We start from the raw sequence: 17,624 nt of genomic DNA, 5'->3' as shown, positions 1-17,624 counted from the left end.
AAAAATGTCTGCTTTGAAATTTCTTTGTTCATCCTGAAATTTCATCTTATTTTACACTAAAAAATTATTTAATCTCACTTTTCATAACATTTTTTGCCTAATAATTATAAAATTCTAAACAGCTGCTATTTTATAATTAATATTTGAGCTGGCATATCCAGAGTTTACGTAAAATGATGCAGTCCATTTTCCTTGTATCAATAAGGATATATATATTTTACAGTTCTGCTCTATGACTTAAGAAAGTGTAAAACCCACAGCCAGGCAGGAGCTCTGTGGCTAACCTACAACCTGTCATGAAACGACGTTTTCAGAGATGGTCACATAAGCCGTCAGTGTGCAGTGAGGACCAGCTGGTCCACGAGGGATGACAGATTGAGAGATTAGCATGCTAAGGACGAGAAGGAATAGTCTCAAGTTACACCACGGGAGGTTCAGGATGGATATTAGGAAAAACTACTTCTCCAAATGTATGGTTGGGGCCTGGAATGGGTTGCCCAATGAGGTGGTGGAGTCACCGTCCCTGGAGGTATTCAAGAAACATGTAGATGTGGTACTTAGAGATAAGGTTTAGTGGGCAATATTGGTGGTAGGTGGAAGTTGGACTTGCTGATCTTAGAGGTCTTTTCCAACCATAATAATTCTATGATTCTAACAATGCAGATGGAGGCAGAACCTTTCACCAAGAAGCCAGGTTGTGAAGTGGCAAATCTGGGTTGGGATCAGGGCCAGCCAGTGAGAAAATTGGAGAAACTGGAGAAAAGTGGAAAAGTGGAAAGTGAGAAATTGAAGAAGAGTGGATTTGATGAATGGAGCACTTGCTGGATGAGGAAATGGCTGGATGGTCACACTCAGAGAGTTGCAGTAAACAGCTCAGTGTCCAAGTGGAGACTGGTGACGAGTGGTATTCCTCAGGGATCAGTGCTGGGACCAAGAGCAAGGTCCTGTACCTGGGTCAGTCAAGCAGAAATAAAGACTGGGCAGAGAATGGCTTGAGAGCAGCCCTGAGAAGAAGGATTTGGGGGTGATGGTTGATGAAAGACTCAACATGAGCCGTCAACATGCACTTGCAGCCCAGAAGGCCAACTGTGTCCTGGGTTGCATCAAGAGAAGCGTGACAGGTCAAGGGAGGTGATTCTGCCCCTCTACTCTTCTCTCGTGAGACCCCACCTGGAGTACTGAGTCCAGTTCTGGAGCCCCCAACACAAGAAGGATATTGAGCTGTTGGAGCAGGTCCACAGGAGGGCCACAAAGATGACCAGAGGGCTGGAGCACCTCCTCTACGGGGAGAGGCTGAGAGAGCTGGGGCTCTTCAGCCTGGAGAAGAGAAGGCACTGGGGGGACCTTATAGCGGCCTTTGAGTACCTAAAGGGGGCCTATAGGAAAGTTGGTGAGGGACTTTTTATAAGGGCATGTAGCAACAGGACGAGGGGAAATGGTTTTAAACTGGAAGAGGTGAGATTTAGACTAGGTATTAGGAAGAAATTCTGTACTGTGAGGGTGGTGAGACACTGGAACAGGTTGCCCAGAGAGGCTGAGGATGCCCTCTCCCTGGAAGCATTCAAGGCCAGGCTGGATGGGGCTTTGAGCAACCTGGTCTAGAGGGAGGTGTCCCTGCCTATAGCAGGGGGCTTCGAAACAGATGATCTTAAAGGTCCTTTCCAACCCAAGCCATTCTATGATTCTATGATCAGGGTGAGGCACTATCAGGTGATCTGCTGGGAAGATGACAGCAACAAGGCAACTTGGTCTCAGCCAGATAAACGCTTCACCGTCAGCTTCAGCCTTCAGCCAGGAATGCGCACCTGGCTCTGACATGAGAAAACAACACAACTTTAGCATTTAGACATGAGGACTGCAGGTGAAGGAAATATGTATTTTATGTGAAAAAGTCATTCAAGACCCTGAATGAGTGACTGTATATATATATATATATATAAGCTTTTATTGTTGCTTTCTTAAAAAGTGCCAACTTGTCCATTAATTTAGACTAAAATAGATATGGGCTATAGGGAAACTTTTAGGATGAGAAATCACCTGTCCAGAGTAAGGAATGTAAGAGCAGTTTGGGAGACCTGTCAGTGCATGTTTGCCATCCAGACACATTCAAAAAGCTTCTGTAGAGCCACACAGAATGAGTAATGATCTAACAAAACAGGTTTTAATGCACAAGGAAAATGCTCCAAACAAAACTAATTTATCATGTGATTTTTTCTTACAACAGTAGCTCTGAATTCTACTGAGAGCACCATGCACTTCAGCAGGATTTGTGTAGGCTGAGAGCTGCACTAATCATTGATTCTGCCTCCAGCAAGGGCCTGCCTAAGTAGGTCAGCAACTGGAAGGTGAAAGAGATGATCAGGGGCTCCATCACTTCCAAGCTCTCCTTCTTTCTTGCCCAGTTCCACATAGGGGTAAATATCAGATGTGTAGTCTTCACTCCTTGCAGGATAGCTAGAGTCTTATGTATCAGCCTTTCTCCCCTTGCTTAAACAGTGAAACCAGAACCGTGGCAATCAAGAGAATATACAAGGCTCTAACAACTGATTTCTTTTCCAGCTCGTGTTTCAAGAGCTGCAAAAATGTATCCTGGAGAACATGACAACTAGGGAAAATAAATGGTTTTTACATTTCCTTTATTTTTCATATTTTAATTGAAATTCAGACTGCTCTACGCATCCAGGCAATGGTTACAAATTTGGTGTGGCTTCCAGGTAAATACATCTGAAAAGGCTTCCCACCTCTTCAAAAGGTCTCTTTTGATGTTTCTGAGGAAAACAACCGTTACAGCAGAGGCTTTCAAAACCAGAGTGAAAAACAACCAGCATCTTCAGTACGTGCATAATGAGGGAACTCCAGATATCTGTAACTCAGGCTTAGACTGTTTTTAATATAGAGGCAATGATTTGACAGAAGTATGCTGGAGATTTGAAGGGTTTCTGAGGATTTCTATAGCAGGCAGGAAATAACCCTGATATTCAAAAGGCACTACTCTAACCAACTATTTTTTCCACTGTAAATTCTGTAGAGTCTGAGTATTGGTGTAGAACAATATTCACATTGCTTAATAGATTTCAGTACACAGTCTGAAGAAAGCCTTATATATAGGAGTCATACCTACCTTCTTAAGAAAGAAGGTGAAGCAGTCAAAGGACCAGGTGAAGCAGTCAAAGGACCATCTATTTATTAGAATGGTTGCTCTGGAGATGGTATATTCAAATACTATAGGAATTTGCTACTGATCTTCAAAACTAATATCAAACATATATGTATAATGGATTCAAATTCACAGAATAAATATATCAAACAAAATAGTTTGTTTTATTAGGTATTTAATAATAGCATCACATCAAATATTGTTAGACTGTGGATATGAACAGAATTGTCTGATCACTGGTTATGTACCATGGCACCGTAGAGTTGATTTCAGTTGATCTTGTCTTGCTGTGGGGCAATCTGTGGAACTACAAGCCACATCCAATCTGGTTGTAGATCAACCTCCCATAATTATCAGATAAGTATATCGATTGCTATGTCATACAAAGAATCATTTATCCTTAAAAATCAGCATAAAACACTGTGCAGAGTATTCCTGAAAAAAACAGAGATTTTGTAGTCATCTTTCTATGCCTAACAAGGAGAATAAGATGTCATGCAACTGGTTCCTGGGACGATCCAAAGCAATTCATCATTTCTTTTGTGAAATTATGTTGCTGACTTCTTAAAATATACATCACATTTTCCATCATATGCAATTGCAAATTGAGTACAAAAATTATTTGTGCAAAATGACATTACTGCTATTTACATAAACAGGAGAATTTTGGAAAATGTTGCTGCTTTTCAGGAGGTCACTCCCACAATCTGAGGAACCATGTAGGCTGTTTTCCTGCCAAAACAAGCTATTAGCTAAACCACTTCTGTGAGATTTGTTGTCTACTTATGTAGTTTGCCTTAAACTGTGGAGGGTCGGTATTTTGTTTGTTTGTTTGTAAGATGATGTACCAAGATCATCTCTAACAAATGGGAAACACTTTCACTTAAAAAAATTATTTGGGGCTTTAAATAGTTTATTCACTGAATTGTTTTCAACTAAAGATAGCAGAAAACCAAAATCTTACTTTTACCTTTACCCAACCCCAAAGCACTCGTCTGGCATGGATCCCTCTTTCAGTATTGAATTACATGAAGCTAATCCTCTCTCAGCACTAAAACTCAGTTTACTAAAGAGCCTCCTCATTATATATCTGTGAACATTTTAATAAAGAAACTTTACAAAATTGGCGGGACTCTTGATTTGTTGACTTGCTTTGGCTATTTAAAAAAAAAAAAGAAATAGAGTTGTAACACCCTTACATCCAAAAAAAACTTACAGTAATATTTCTGCTAATTATCTGGAGTATACAAATTATTTGCCTTCTTGCTGGAATATCCCTGTAGCACTACAAGCAATTAACACTTATAACTATTAAATTTGCTAAGATAAAAGAACGTTAAGAATCTATTTCTTCAGAAATAATCACTCTAAAAACTAGAGGCCAAATTCTGCCTTCCCTTTCACTCATGCAATCACATGCGTTAAATGTTTTGAGGGCAGAATTTAGCCCCAAACAACAGTTTTCTCTAAGTACATACATTCTCCTATTGAAAAAACAATCTATATCTTGCTCATCAGTGCTCTTCCCTTCTGAAGGGTAAATACCGATATTTGAAATACCTAAATTGTATTTACAGCTGTACAACACTGATGTCACATACATGTAAAATATTACTTGTACTCTATAAACATGGGCTAACTTATACAACCTGCTTAAAAACTTTTCGTAAAATAAAGAACAGACAAGCTTACACATTTTCTTTATCAAATTCACACACAAAATACATGGTAATATGACAAGCAACGTCATTCCACCCTCCAGATGCCACCATTTCCACACAGTCCTCCTCATCATAGGCATTGTTGGGCTCCCCACTGCGCCACTTGTTGAAGGTCTGCATGGGTGATCGGTCAGAATAGACAAAATTTCCCTCTTTCTCTAGGTCGTTAATCCCAATGAAAACTCTGGTGAGCCCAGCTTGGTTGATGTATGAAGCGATCAGATTGTTGGCATTCTCATCCTTGGGCATGCTCAGCGTCCCTCCTCTTCCGTGGCAGTAGAGCTGGGCTTCCTTGTACCTTTTTTCTTCCTTCACCAGCAGATAAATCTTATTATCTGTCTCACGCACACCAGCAACAGCTGCGGGGGAGGGCAGTGCTGAAAAGTGAGCACTCGCATTTCTATAAACCAACTTACTGTACACCCCAAAATAGCTTCACAAATCCAGTGCAAGATGGTGATACTCTCTACGAGCAACTCCACCATTAAAATGTGGCAATGAGAAAGGAAAATATTTATATTAAGGTAGCCTACCATTTTTTATGAATTTTAGTTCTGTTGTCAGCTGGGCCACTTGGATATCCATTTCACCAATAGCCTTCCTTAGCTGGCTACACTCACAGGGGATGCCTATGAAATGAAACAGACACGTTGAAGTCAAAAAGCTGTCTAATTCAGTAGTTATCTGAATAACTTCATGAAAAGGCCCAGCCGGGCAGCCCTGAGGGACATCTGCTTCACAAATAATGGCCTGAAACCTGTAGCCTTTGCTAATACGTGCCATCACGATTGTCACAGTTGTCTGAGTCTAACCATAACATCTCCTTTCCTCTGAAGCTTCAGAGCTGCATGATTAGGACTAACCTGAACACACAGAGATATCCTCTGCCAAAAAAAAAAAAAAAAAAGCATTTTTTTAAACTAAAAACATTTGTCAAAATTTTGCATTTGGGTAAAATTATTCTCTTCAGTCTTTTCCAAAAAGCACTTTTTCCACAGCAAAAATCTACAAAGCATATTGTTCACCTGTTCCTCATAAGGAATCTAAAACAGGAGATCAAAAAAGTTAATGTTCCAACCATGTAATGCACGTAATTAGCTGTAAAATGTAATTCTGTACTTTTCAAATGCAGAAGTTACTGTAACTCTTCCAGTAAAAGAAGGCAATAGAAAGACATCTATTATGCCAAATTGATATTGGCCTGACAAAGATAATCTGAATGAGAATACTATAAGGATAATTGTTACTTCTATGAGTTCAAATTTCAAAAAGAGGATCAATTACAGTTTCCAGTTCTGTGTGTAATTATTCAAATCTGCATTTAACTACTCAGTTACTCAGTGTAGGTATCTAAGTCTAAGTACCAAGTAGCTGGACTGCAAGACTGTCCTTCAAGATGATGTCTGGCTCAAGAATTAGAGTGACAAATTATGTTCTCATAAGAAAACTAATTGATGCACCTTTAGTGCCCCTGCTAGGAAGGAACAAAATGGGCAAAATCAGAAGCTACTTTTCTAAGGCTTAGATTTGTTTTGCCAGACTTCCACCTTTTCTTCTGGAGTATCTATATTCCTGATAAGCTCCTGCTCCTGCAGTGATGCCCTATGGAGGGGCAGGATCTTCTGCCTGCTCCTTTGTGTTGGCTGGAAACTGAGCAGGTTATGCAGAGATGTCCCCTTCCACCAGTGATGAATGATATTGACAGTTGCACTTCAGTTCCCACTGGAGTCATCCAACCTCTAAGTACCTCTGAGACACTTTTGGACAAATACACTAATGTCCAGTAACTGCTGCAGCTTCAATATTTTTTTAAAAGTAATTTGAAAATATTACAGTGAATAAATGAGGAGTAGCTATCTAAATATTTATCATGATTTCACTCAGTATTTTAAAAGACACATTTTTGGTGATGATGCCTGCATCTTCTAAAATACTTCACATTATAGACAAAGATGTCATAGATTACCTGGGTCACCATTAGGACCTGGTGGTCCAATGTCACCATTATCTCCCTTTTCACCTAAAAACATGAAAAAGAATATAAATGTAAGGAGGCTTTTTCGTTAATAGTTAAATTAAACACTTTTTTTTCCTCCAGTAACATCCAAATGTGAAAAGTAGAAAAATGCCCAAGGAAAAATAAAAATGTTGCTGTCCCAGTCAGTCCACAAAAAGGGCAAACCAAAGCTATGAAACTTGAACACAAAGAATATGGATCAATATTCTTTTTTTTTTTTTTTTTTTGTGAACTTCACAGAAGCCAGTCACCTGGCTGACTACAGTATAAGATACTCTGTATTATGATGAAGTCTGAGAGTAGCTAACCAAACACAAATGATAACATTTTTTAACATTTTTTCATCTGAAACACAAATGGAGAAGCAGTTGCACTAAGCATACCTTTTGAACCAATAGGACCAATTTTTCCATGCCGTCCCATGCTGCCTTTCTGTCCTTTGTCTCCCATTTCTCCTATATGTACCAAAAGACAGAACACATTAACAATGCACTCTGACTAATTCAGATTCCAGCATATTTGCAATACAAGGTTTTTCAGTGAACAAATATACACTATATCCCCAATATTCATTGAACTTCAGAAGTTCAATTCACACCTCGTGAGGAGGAATTATGATTTAAACTTTACAAGGCAAGTGACATTAAAGCAGTTTGCAGGAGCAAATAAAAACAGATCTTGGCTGAGAGCCACTGGAAAAACTTTTTACAAACTTCTGTCAGATGATCGTGCCAAAATTATGTTGACAGTAAGGGAGGATCCCATCAAAATATATGGATCAATGTATTATGGAGTTGAAAAGACCTAAGGGGTCCAAGCACAACTGATAGTTTCAACTAATACAGAAGCCCCACTGCAGCTGAGTTATAGTGAGGCTGAATTTGGGTTTTGTTGCTTATTTTTACAGTAGCAGTCACAGCTTCGTTCTTTCTTCTTGCATTCAAAGACTATGTTAAAGAAAAATGAAAATGAATGGAAGCCATATATGAACACAGACACATGCATGTGCTTGTACAAATGTGAAGTTTGATACAAAACAGAAATGCTGAATGTTACTAATTTTAAAGACGGTTCAATAGAATACTTCAAACAGCAGCTGTAGCAAAGGATCCATTCAAAAATCATTTTCCTTAGCTGTGATTTTACAAATTAAAAGCAACCACCCATCTCTTAAGGTGAATTGAAATTGTCAGCATATCTGCTTGAACCAGCCACTGCCACCTATCAGTCTATATCCTTCATGTATAGCCAGAAATCCAATGTAAGACAGCTTGATGCACTTACTTTGCCTGACTTTGACCTCTTTTCCACTAATTGTACTTTCCTATGCAATATAAAGCAAATATTAGAATGACTTCAGGAGAAACAGAATTTACAGTGGAACAGACAGTTTCTTTGCCATCACTGTATTTACAAACCAAGCAGAAGCATTGTTACTAATAAAATGTGTGCCACAGTCCAAGTATTGATGTAACTGAGCTGAGCTCCTCCACAGCTCAAATAATAAAACAGATGAAACCTGCCTGTTACATCATACAGCTTTTCTGTATGGCATTTCTCAAAAATTATGAAAAATAATTATGTTAATGATGTGAATCTGAGAGAAGAACTTAGCCTCTAATAGCTTAGCTTCATTCCATCCTTTATCTACAGTGCTCATCTTCAAATTTAGGGGATTAGCAGTTGACAGAAATTAATAGGGGATAGCCACCTAATGGAGTGCAGCAGGTTTACGAAAGACTAAAAGTTTTGGCTTAAACCAGGCCATTTATAATCAGTGAGCTCTATGCAGTCTAAGCTCATCTCAGCTGCAGCTAGCACTTTATAGGGATTATTATTTCTAAATGATACTTCTGTTCAGGCATTGATTTATGGAAGATTGCATTATTTGCTTTAGGTAGAATTCCTGAGACCTACAGAATGAGAACTGGAATTTTGTTGCATTCACTATTTAGTGAATTTGGCAGTTTCCCTGATTCTACAGCTGCTATAGCCCTGAGGAGACTCAGGAAATAATAATATAACTCCATGTATGTTGGTAATACTCTTTCCTGGGTGCAATACCTGAGTAAATCAATGCTCTGCCATCAGATTTAGGCCTTCTTGTATCATAATGTCAAGAAGAAACATGGTTTGGAGGCTGCACATCTGTACAACTACATCATATGAGGTACGTTCCGTACTGTACCACACAGCATTAACAGAGAGAAGAGACGGAGGGACTACAGGGACGAGAAGACGAATGCCTCCTGAAGATCCCATTCTGCAGAAACCCAAGACTGAGACTGCTTTAGAAAATATGGATGCAGGTTTTTCAGTGACTGTCTTAGTTAAGACTGTTTTCTGGTGGTTTCTTTTGCTCAAAGCCATGCCTGTTATGCACTATCCTGCTACACAAGACCAAGGAGACAATCAGACATGTTCAGATTTACACATAATTTACCACAAGGATCCAGTAACTGAACCTCTGTAAACTGTCACTGCTCAGCCTCAGTTGTGGATCTACAACTGAAGATCTGTTGTCAGGATGCGGGACTCAGTGCAACTGGACAGATAGCTGCTAACTTTCTATATGTTTAAAGCTGGATAATTTTATGACAGACTTCATCATTACCTTTAACTTAAATCTAATTAATGACACGTTTCAAAACATAAATTACCACTGGGAGATGTCTTCCTCATTACTACAGCAAGTCTTAAGCAGCCATCAGTGATTTCCTCTGAACTGATAGAATTCAAATGGTTATGGCTTGTTGGTCTAATTCATCACTGGCAAGTCCTACAGTTGATTTTCCTTTGTTTCCAAAAAGGATCAGATTCAGCCACTACTTGACGTGGACTCAATTCAGAAGTTTTATCTTTGGGACCACAAAATTGTTCTCTTATTCAGTATATTCTTACTAGAAGAATGGAAATAACACACTCCAACGCATTCTGATTTACTTTCTGGAATGTTACTTCAATTTCAGAATAGATTCATGGTTTGCTTCAAAGACATAATCCATGGATCTGTGTGGATGATAAAAATACTGAATGCAACTAGTGGATATTTATCCAATATAGATAGCATATTGAGAACATATTTCCTTGAAAATCTCAAAAATATGAGCTTGCAATGACTTTATCAAAATTTCTCTGAAAGTGACCTTTCTTGCTTTGGACACTTATAAACTGGGATTACAGTAGTAATGTCAGATGCTATCCTTGAACTTAAAGAAACATATATCTACAATGCATACGTGAAATGTAATATACAAAAGGACATCACATGCTTTCTCATAAATACTGCCCAGAAGATGAACAACTACAGAGTAATAGCCAGTAAGAACTACATGATCTGCTCAGAAGTAAAAAGTGTGCTACTTCAAACAACAAAGACAGACATTAAGTCCCCTGTGCTCATTAAAGAGCTGTTTGGATGAGCTTTTCTCTTACAGTGAGTAACCCCTACTTCTACTCCAGGGGCTTGCTTCTTCTGCTTCTTCTGCAGAATAAATCAGATAGCTTCAAGAGAGACCCATCTGCCTTGAGGGTTTCAAAAGTTTTAAAATCTTTCTAAAAGTCCTTTTCAGTGGCCCTCTGATTGCCAAAAATGCAGTCTGAAGAGTCTTAATGAAATCAGGAAGTGAGAGCAGGAAAGAAATGAGGACAGTGAAAGAAATTAAGTCTCCATAGACCAAAAGTAGGAAATTTAGCTGAAAGTTTGAATGGAGAATATGAAGCAAGTCATCTGTCATCTCTCAGATGAAGGTGATATACATTGGAACCAATTATAGAAGACTTAAAGGATTTTAGGGGGAACTGAAGAGAAAGGAATTCTAATTGATCTTCTTGTTGGCCTTTTCGGGCTCACAAACAAGAGAAGAAATAATAACCAGAGATGAATGGTGGGCTGCACAACCGGGGAAAAGACGAGGGCTTTGGCTCAGTGCAACACTATAAAAGGGGGTGTTCATACAGTATGGCCAATTTCTTCAGACAGAACTAATTGGAACAGAAAAGAGGGCATAAAACTACTTTTAAAAAAGAAGGTGCCAAAAAGACAAATCCAATAGAAACTCAAATTCACCATTTCACAGCCAAATTAAATCAAATCATGTCAAAGAGAAAAAGAGAATAGTAGTTTACTTCCCAAACTTGAGGGACAAATTCTTTATGATTTGACATAACAGACATCACAGAGATCTACCTCACAATACAAGTAAAAGTGTCCCAAGCCAGACCAAAAGTCTGTCAGCTCCAGTGCCGTCTTTGACAGCAGTCAGCAGAGGATACTTACAAAAAGAATATAGAATAGAAAAAGGATAAAGAAAATATAGAATTAAAAAAAAAAGAATAAAAGATATAGAGAAATTATACAACATCTTTCCACAGCACATCTCCTAAGTCTTGTAGGCAGTATTTCTAGTGCAAATATTTAGCCTGAGTTAAATGAGAATAAAAAGTATTTTTAAAAGATATAATGATGTTATGGCATAGTAGTTATTCAAGACTCTTACCTTCTTAGAACTGCAGGCAATCAGAAAATTCTGAATACATCAGTGGATAATCTTACGTGGCATTTTATGTGGTTGGGACAAACACATTTCAGCCAGCATTAGCCACCTGAAAGTTGAGTTTTTAATCTAAGCTATTTATCTAAGCTTCTCTGGTGGGCAATGGAGAAATAAACATCTCTTAGCAGTGATCACCCCACTCATGTGAGATAGGTAGTTTAGTGACAAAGCACATCTCTAAAAGCTCTGCAGAACAAATGGAGGTGGGGGAAGAGGAAACTGTTAACAGCTACCTATACTGACTAGAAATTGGAAGGACTAGAAAATTTGTAAGGGAATCTAAAGATAGTAAAAAAAATAATAATCCAGTATAGGAAGGCAGTGGAAAAGTTTTAATTATTTTGAAGTACTGCTGCTAAGGATTTCAGAGCATTGTTTGAGTATTAAGCAACAGATCTATTGTTTGGTATCTTGTAAGTATAAATTAAATGAGGTATCCCTAGAGGTCCCTATACTATATATTTACTTACACTGAAGCCTATACTGAAGCCTATTTTCCACTCCGTTAAGCAGAGGTTTTCTCAAAATCCTACTGAGTTCAGTTGGAATTGGAAGATAGTTTTGAATTAGATATCCACTTTGTTAATCCACAACTGCCAATGTCAGGACTCTTACATGGAATTCTGCCTGCAGCACTCCTTAGCGAGCAATAAATTCATGTAAAAGTTGACTCCGAAATGTAAGGGATTGATTGATTGCATATTAATGAGCAATCAGTAATATTAAAATATAAATTAAGACATTATTACCTCTCTTTAGAATTTGATTATACAAATGACTGAGCACTCTGGCTCCAATCCAGTTAAATTAATGACTCTTTGCTCATACTTAGAGGCTATGTCTGTACTAGTAAACTAAATGCCTGGGACTGCTCCCTGGCACTGGGAACCAGCTGGCCAAGAATAGTGCACTCAATAATCCTAAATCGTCTCTCTCTTCAAACAAAGGTAATCAGTTGCAAGCTGTTCATTGTGTTAGTTCCCAGAACATGCCCATGAACTGCCTAGGAAAGCATTAGCTGATACAAGCTGAAAAAGGGCCTGGAGCTTCTCGCCTATAAGAAAAGGCTGAGTAACCTGGGTCTGTTCAGCCTGGGGAAAAGACGACAGAGAGGGATTTGATTAATATTTATAAATATCTAAAGGGAGGTGGGAGGCAAACTAATCATAGAATCACAGAATCATAGAATGGCCTGGGTTGAAGATGACCATAATGATCATCAAGTTTCAATCCCCCTGCTGTGTGCAGGGTCGCCAACCACTAGACCAGACTGTTCAGAGCCACATCCAGCCTGGCCTTGAATGCCTCCAGGGATGGGGCATCCACAGCCTCCTTGGGCAACATGTTCTAGTGTGTCACCACCCTCTGTGTGAAAAACTTCATCCTAATTTCTAACCTAAACCTCCCCTGTCTTAGTTTAAAACCATTCCCCCTTGTCCTATCACTATCCACCCATGTAAACAGTCATACCCCCTCCTGTTTATATGCTCCCTTCAAGCATTGGAAGGCCACAAGGAGGTCTCCCTGGAGCCTTCTCTTCTCCAAGCTAACCAAGCCCAGTTCCCTCAGCCTTTCTTCACAGGAGAGGCACTCCAGGCCTCTGATCATCTTGGTGGCCCTCCTCTGGACCCCTTCCAAGAGCTCCACGTCTTGTGCTGGGGCCCCCAGGCCTGGATGCAGTACTCAAAATGGGGCCTCACAAGAGCTGAGTAGAGGGGGACAATCATCTCGCTCTCCCTGCTGCCCATTCCTCTTTTAATGCAGCCCAGAACATAGTCCAGGTAGATGACATCCATTGCCCTTCCCCCGTCCACCAATGCCATCACTCCATCACAGAAGGCCACCAGATTGGTCAGGTAAGATCTACCCTTGGTGAAGCCATGCTGGGATCACCTCTTTGTCTCGTATGTGCCTTAACATGTCTTCTAGGAGGATCTGCTCCATGATCTTCCCAGGCACAGAGGTGAGGCTCACCGGTCTGTAGTTCCCCAGGTCTTCCTTTCTACCTTTCTTAAAAATAGGAGTAATTGTTTCCCTTTTTCCAGTCACTGGGGTCTTCACTGGACAGCCATGATTTTTCAGACATGATGGAAAGTGGCTCAGCAAGCATATCAGCCATCTCTCTCAGAACCCTGGGATGGATATCATCTGGCCCCATGGACTCATATACATTGAATTGCATGAGGAGGTCTTGGACTTGTTCCACTGTTACAGTCGGACAGAATCTGCTCCCCACACCCTCACCTAGAGGTTCAGGGTCCTGGCAGACATGGAAAGCCTGACCACCAGTGAAGACTGAGGCAAAGCACTCATTGAGTACCTCAGCTTTTTCTATGTCTGAGGAAGCCAGATCTCCATTACCTCTTATCAGAGGGGGAACGCTCTCCTTGGCCTGTCTCCTCCTGCCTATGTACCTGTAGAACCCCTTCTTGTTATCTTTCACATCCCTTGTCAAGTTCAGCTCCCTCTGTGCCTTGGCTTTCCTAATCCTATAACAACAGCCCTGTGTTCCTCCCAGTCTATACAACTCTGCTTCTACTTCCTGTAAATTTCCCTCTTTTCCCTCAGTTTAATTCCTTGAGCAGCCAGAAGTTTGCTCTCCTGAAGCTCAGGGTCCTGACTCTGCTTTTTGCCAGGCCTGCATTCTTCAAGATTACAAACTCCACCAGGACATGGTCACTACAGTCCAGGCTGCTGAAAACACACTCACACGCACTCACACCGCCTATTACAACAGGCTGCCTCCAATCTTAACCTCTCTAATGCTCTCCTCCACAATGGAGATGAGGCCAGGCTCTTCTTGGTGGTGTGTAGCAATAGGACAAAGAGTAATGGCCTAAAACTTGAACATAGGAAGTTCCATACTAGTGCCAGAGAGGTTGTGGAGTCTCCTTCTATGGAGATATTCAAGACCCATATGGACGCCTACCTGTGTGACCTATTTTAGGGAACCTGCTTTAGCAGTGGGGTTCAACTTGATGACCTCTTGAGGTCCCTTCCAACCCCTGCGATTCTGTGAAATCACACCAGAGCCTGTGCTAACACTGCAGAGGTAGAGACAGTTGGGTCCCATGCCCAAGAATATCATGTGACTGTGCTTAACATTTTATTTGATCCAGTGCTCTACACTTTACATAAGGCCAACACAGTTTTATATTCTGCTGACATGCTGTGCATCATAATTGACCTATACAATTAATTAAAAGCAATGACAAAAAGTAAGTGGAATTTAACCTTAATCAGTGCCCAAAGACATTAGGATGTCTGATGTCACCCTAAAACATCAGGACAGTCAGAATCAGATTTATTTCAAGTAAGCACTAGAAAGTTTTAATGTTCATGTGTGTCTGAATTACTAAAATATGAAAATATTATGAAGAAAGAATATTATGAAAACATTTGCAGCACTTTCTAATTCTGAGGTGTTCATTTCAGGTCAAACGTACCATAAGAAAACACTTTCTTATGTATTTTATTTATTCACTGACTATCGTACTTCTAAATTCAAAGAAACTAAGCACATTTCCTTACAATGAACTTGCCTGAGAAATGAAACTAAGAAAGGGAAGTGAAAAAAAAACAAACCTGCTGTGATTCTGACATTGTAAATTAACACCAAAACAGAAGAATTCTAATCTTTCCCCTGTGTAAACCAGCACTTATTCAAATAGCAGTGATATACAATGAAATGCAGCAGTTTCTATCCATCGAAGGAGATAAATATTAGCCCAATAAGACATCAATTATCAAGCTTCAATAAAAATATGCTTAAAAACTACAGGGGGTCAAATGTGTTAACATAGAGACTGCAATTTAACAGAGTACTGAACAGAAACAGAGCTTCTGTGATCATCCGAGTGTGCTCATAGAATGGGGCAAATGGAATGTGAGGCAACAATATTATTCACCTTTCATTATTCACTAAGTTATGTGTTAAGTACCTGGATCATGAGTCTAAGCTTTATACCAACTGAGATTTTAAAATAGGTGGCCAAGGCTATCGAGGACATCAGTGTTGTATGCCCAAGAGATCAAAAATAGAGCTAAAAAGCAAAGCCAATAGCAGATCGCAAATGGATATTAGATAATCTTCTCAGGAACAGGTGCTGAACTGGTTATTTCTGAGAAAATCATGATGAAATGCCTTACTATACTAAAATAAAGCATTTACTAAATATTACAAGACCATATACATGTCAAGTCAAATTTGGATGCACAAAAGGAAAGCAGAAAAAATACGTTGCTGCAGAAACAGTACGAATTTTTGCACTAAAAGCACTGCCTGGAAAAATATGATATAGAATGCATTAATATTCAGTTTTCTTTCATCTCTTTTCTGTTTCAAGTACATTTTCTTGCAGTGAATTTTCACTTCAATGTTCCTTCATCCAGTCAGATCAATATTTTGGACGTTTTGACACATGAAAAACTGGAAAACTGTTCTAATTATTAGAATTAATTGAGCTTTCCTCACAAGAATGATTTTCCAAGTAAATGCAATATTACATATAAAAATATATAAATGCAATGTTACATCATGGAATTGATTCAAGAAAATTCAAAGCTCAGAGAAAGACACAAGACTGTGCAATGGGAGAGGCTCTCCAACTCCTCATGAAAAGGTGATATAACCACTTGCCCATATGAAACACCAGCACAAAAATGGTCATATCCTGGGAAATGAACAGGAGGAACCGGGAGTCTACTTAATAACACCAGCCACCCAGATATGATGGAACAACTAGCACAATGGAAGTGCTGCAGAGGATGGATATTGACTCTTCAAGGTGGACAGGCAAGAAAGACAAGGTAGAAATTGTGCTCTGCACAGTGAGCACCTTGAATGCATGAAGCTTTTCTTTGCGACAGGTCTTTGGTCTGACAAAAGAGTGTAAGTCGCAATTAGCAAGGGGGTCAGTAAGGTGAAGATCATGGCTGAGCATTCATTACAGACCAATCAGTCAAGAAGTGCACTGCGTGTGAAGATTTCTTTAAGCAACTGTAAGAAGTACCACAATTGGAGTTACACCAGCATCTGCCCCGATCTTACAGAGAACAGACATCGTGTTGTTCAGGGAACTGCCAGGCTGAATCCTGCTGGTTGCTGCTAGGAAGAGCAGAGGCCCATTAAAAGTTTCTTAGTTTTAAGGAACATTTTCTTTAAAGCACAAGAATTGTTCATTGCAATATGCAGGCAAATGAGCAGAGATGGTAGGCAAGCTTGGCTGAACAGAGGACCATTCATTAGAAGCTCTCAAGTGAGGCTGGGCACAGAGAGAGGCTACCAAAGGACAATATGGAAGCATTCCCCAGGTATTCGTGGATGAAGTGAGAAAGGACAAAGTTCAGCTGGAGTTGATCTTGGCTAGGTGTATGAAAACAGCATAAAAATAGTACAGGTAAAGCAACAGTAAAAATTAGCATGGGCACTCTGATTGGAAGGAAGGCAACATAATGATAAAAGAGATGGACAGTGCTGAGATACTCGGTGCTTTCTTTGCCTTTGTTTTTACTGGCAAAGTCTTCTACTGGGTCTTCACATACTTCAGTTGGACATACGTCCATAGCACTGGCAAGAAGGCATCCAAGGGTGCTGAGAAATTCAGCTGATCTGTTGCAAGACTGACAAAGTCTAATCAGTAGCTGATAATGAGTGCCACTCCTCAGGAAACGGTCCTGGGACCAGCAGTGTTTAAAATCTTCATCAGCGACAGGGAGAAAGGAGTGGAAGGCAGCCTCTGTGAGTCTCCTGGCAACCCCAGGAGTGGTTGGTGTGCTGGACGGTAGGGATTCCAGTTAGATGAGCTTGACAAGCTGCAGGAATTTGTTGACAGGAGAATCGTGAAATTCAGCCAGACCCTGAAACACTCCGCACCTGGGATGCATTGATACATTTTGGCTAATGGCTGTCTAGGAAATGGCTGTGCAGAAAAGGACCCAGAGATTTTTGCACCTTCAAACAAGAGAGAGAAAAAAAATGGAGTCCAAGTGAAGAAAATCCTTTTACTTAGGCTGGAGAAGACAAAGGTGCGGGGAGAAACCTATTTCATTCACACTACAGGAAGTTTGTAGAGAAGATGCACCTTTCTCTCTTCTCAGAGACGCATAGCAAAAGGACAAGAGGCAACGATCACATGTTACAAGCAGGAAAATTTTGATTGGCCCTAAGGAAA

The 17,624-nt window shown here is 39.9% G+C and overlaps 1 protein-coding gene across 3 annotated transcripts in view; it reads right to left on the bottom strand.

The window, feature by feature from the left end:
- Positions 2,620-17,624, bottom strand: part of COLEC11 (collectin subfamily member 11) — a 41,267-nt gene continuing 26,262 nt past the window's right edge. For 2 of the 3 annotated variants that reach the window (XM_021392102.1, XM_021392103.1), the window contains exons 4-7: positions 7,279-7,350; positions 6,845-6,898; positions 5,412-5,507; positions 2,620-5,255 (exon numbers count right to left, since the gene is read on the bottom strand). In XM_021392102.1, the coding sequence (XP_021247777.1) occupies positions 4,846-5,255; positions 5,412-5,507; positions 6,845-6,898; positions 7,279-7,350 (632 nt within the window). In that variant the 3' untranslated portion in view covers positions 2,620-4,845. The remainder of the gene's footprint in view (positions 5,256-5,411; positions 5,508-6,844; positions 6,899-7,278; positions 7,351-17,624) is intronic. The other variant, XM_021392104.1, reaches the window with a different exon arrangement.

The sequence above is a fragment of the Numida meleagris genome, chromosome 3 (genome assembly GCF_002078875.1).
Source record: "Numida meleagris isolate 19003 breed g44 Domestic line chromosome 3, NumMel1.0, whole genome shotgun sequence".
Classification (NCBI taxonomy): domain Eukaryota; kingdom Metazoa; phylum Chordata; class Aves; order Galliformes; family Numididae; genus Numida; species Numida meleagris.
This window is presented reverse-complemented; position numbering and strand designations above follow the sequence as displayed.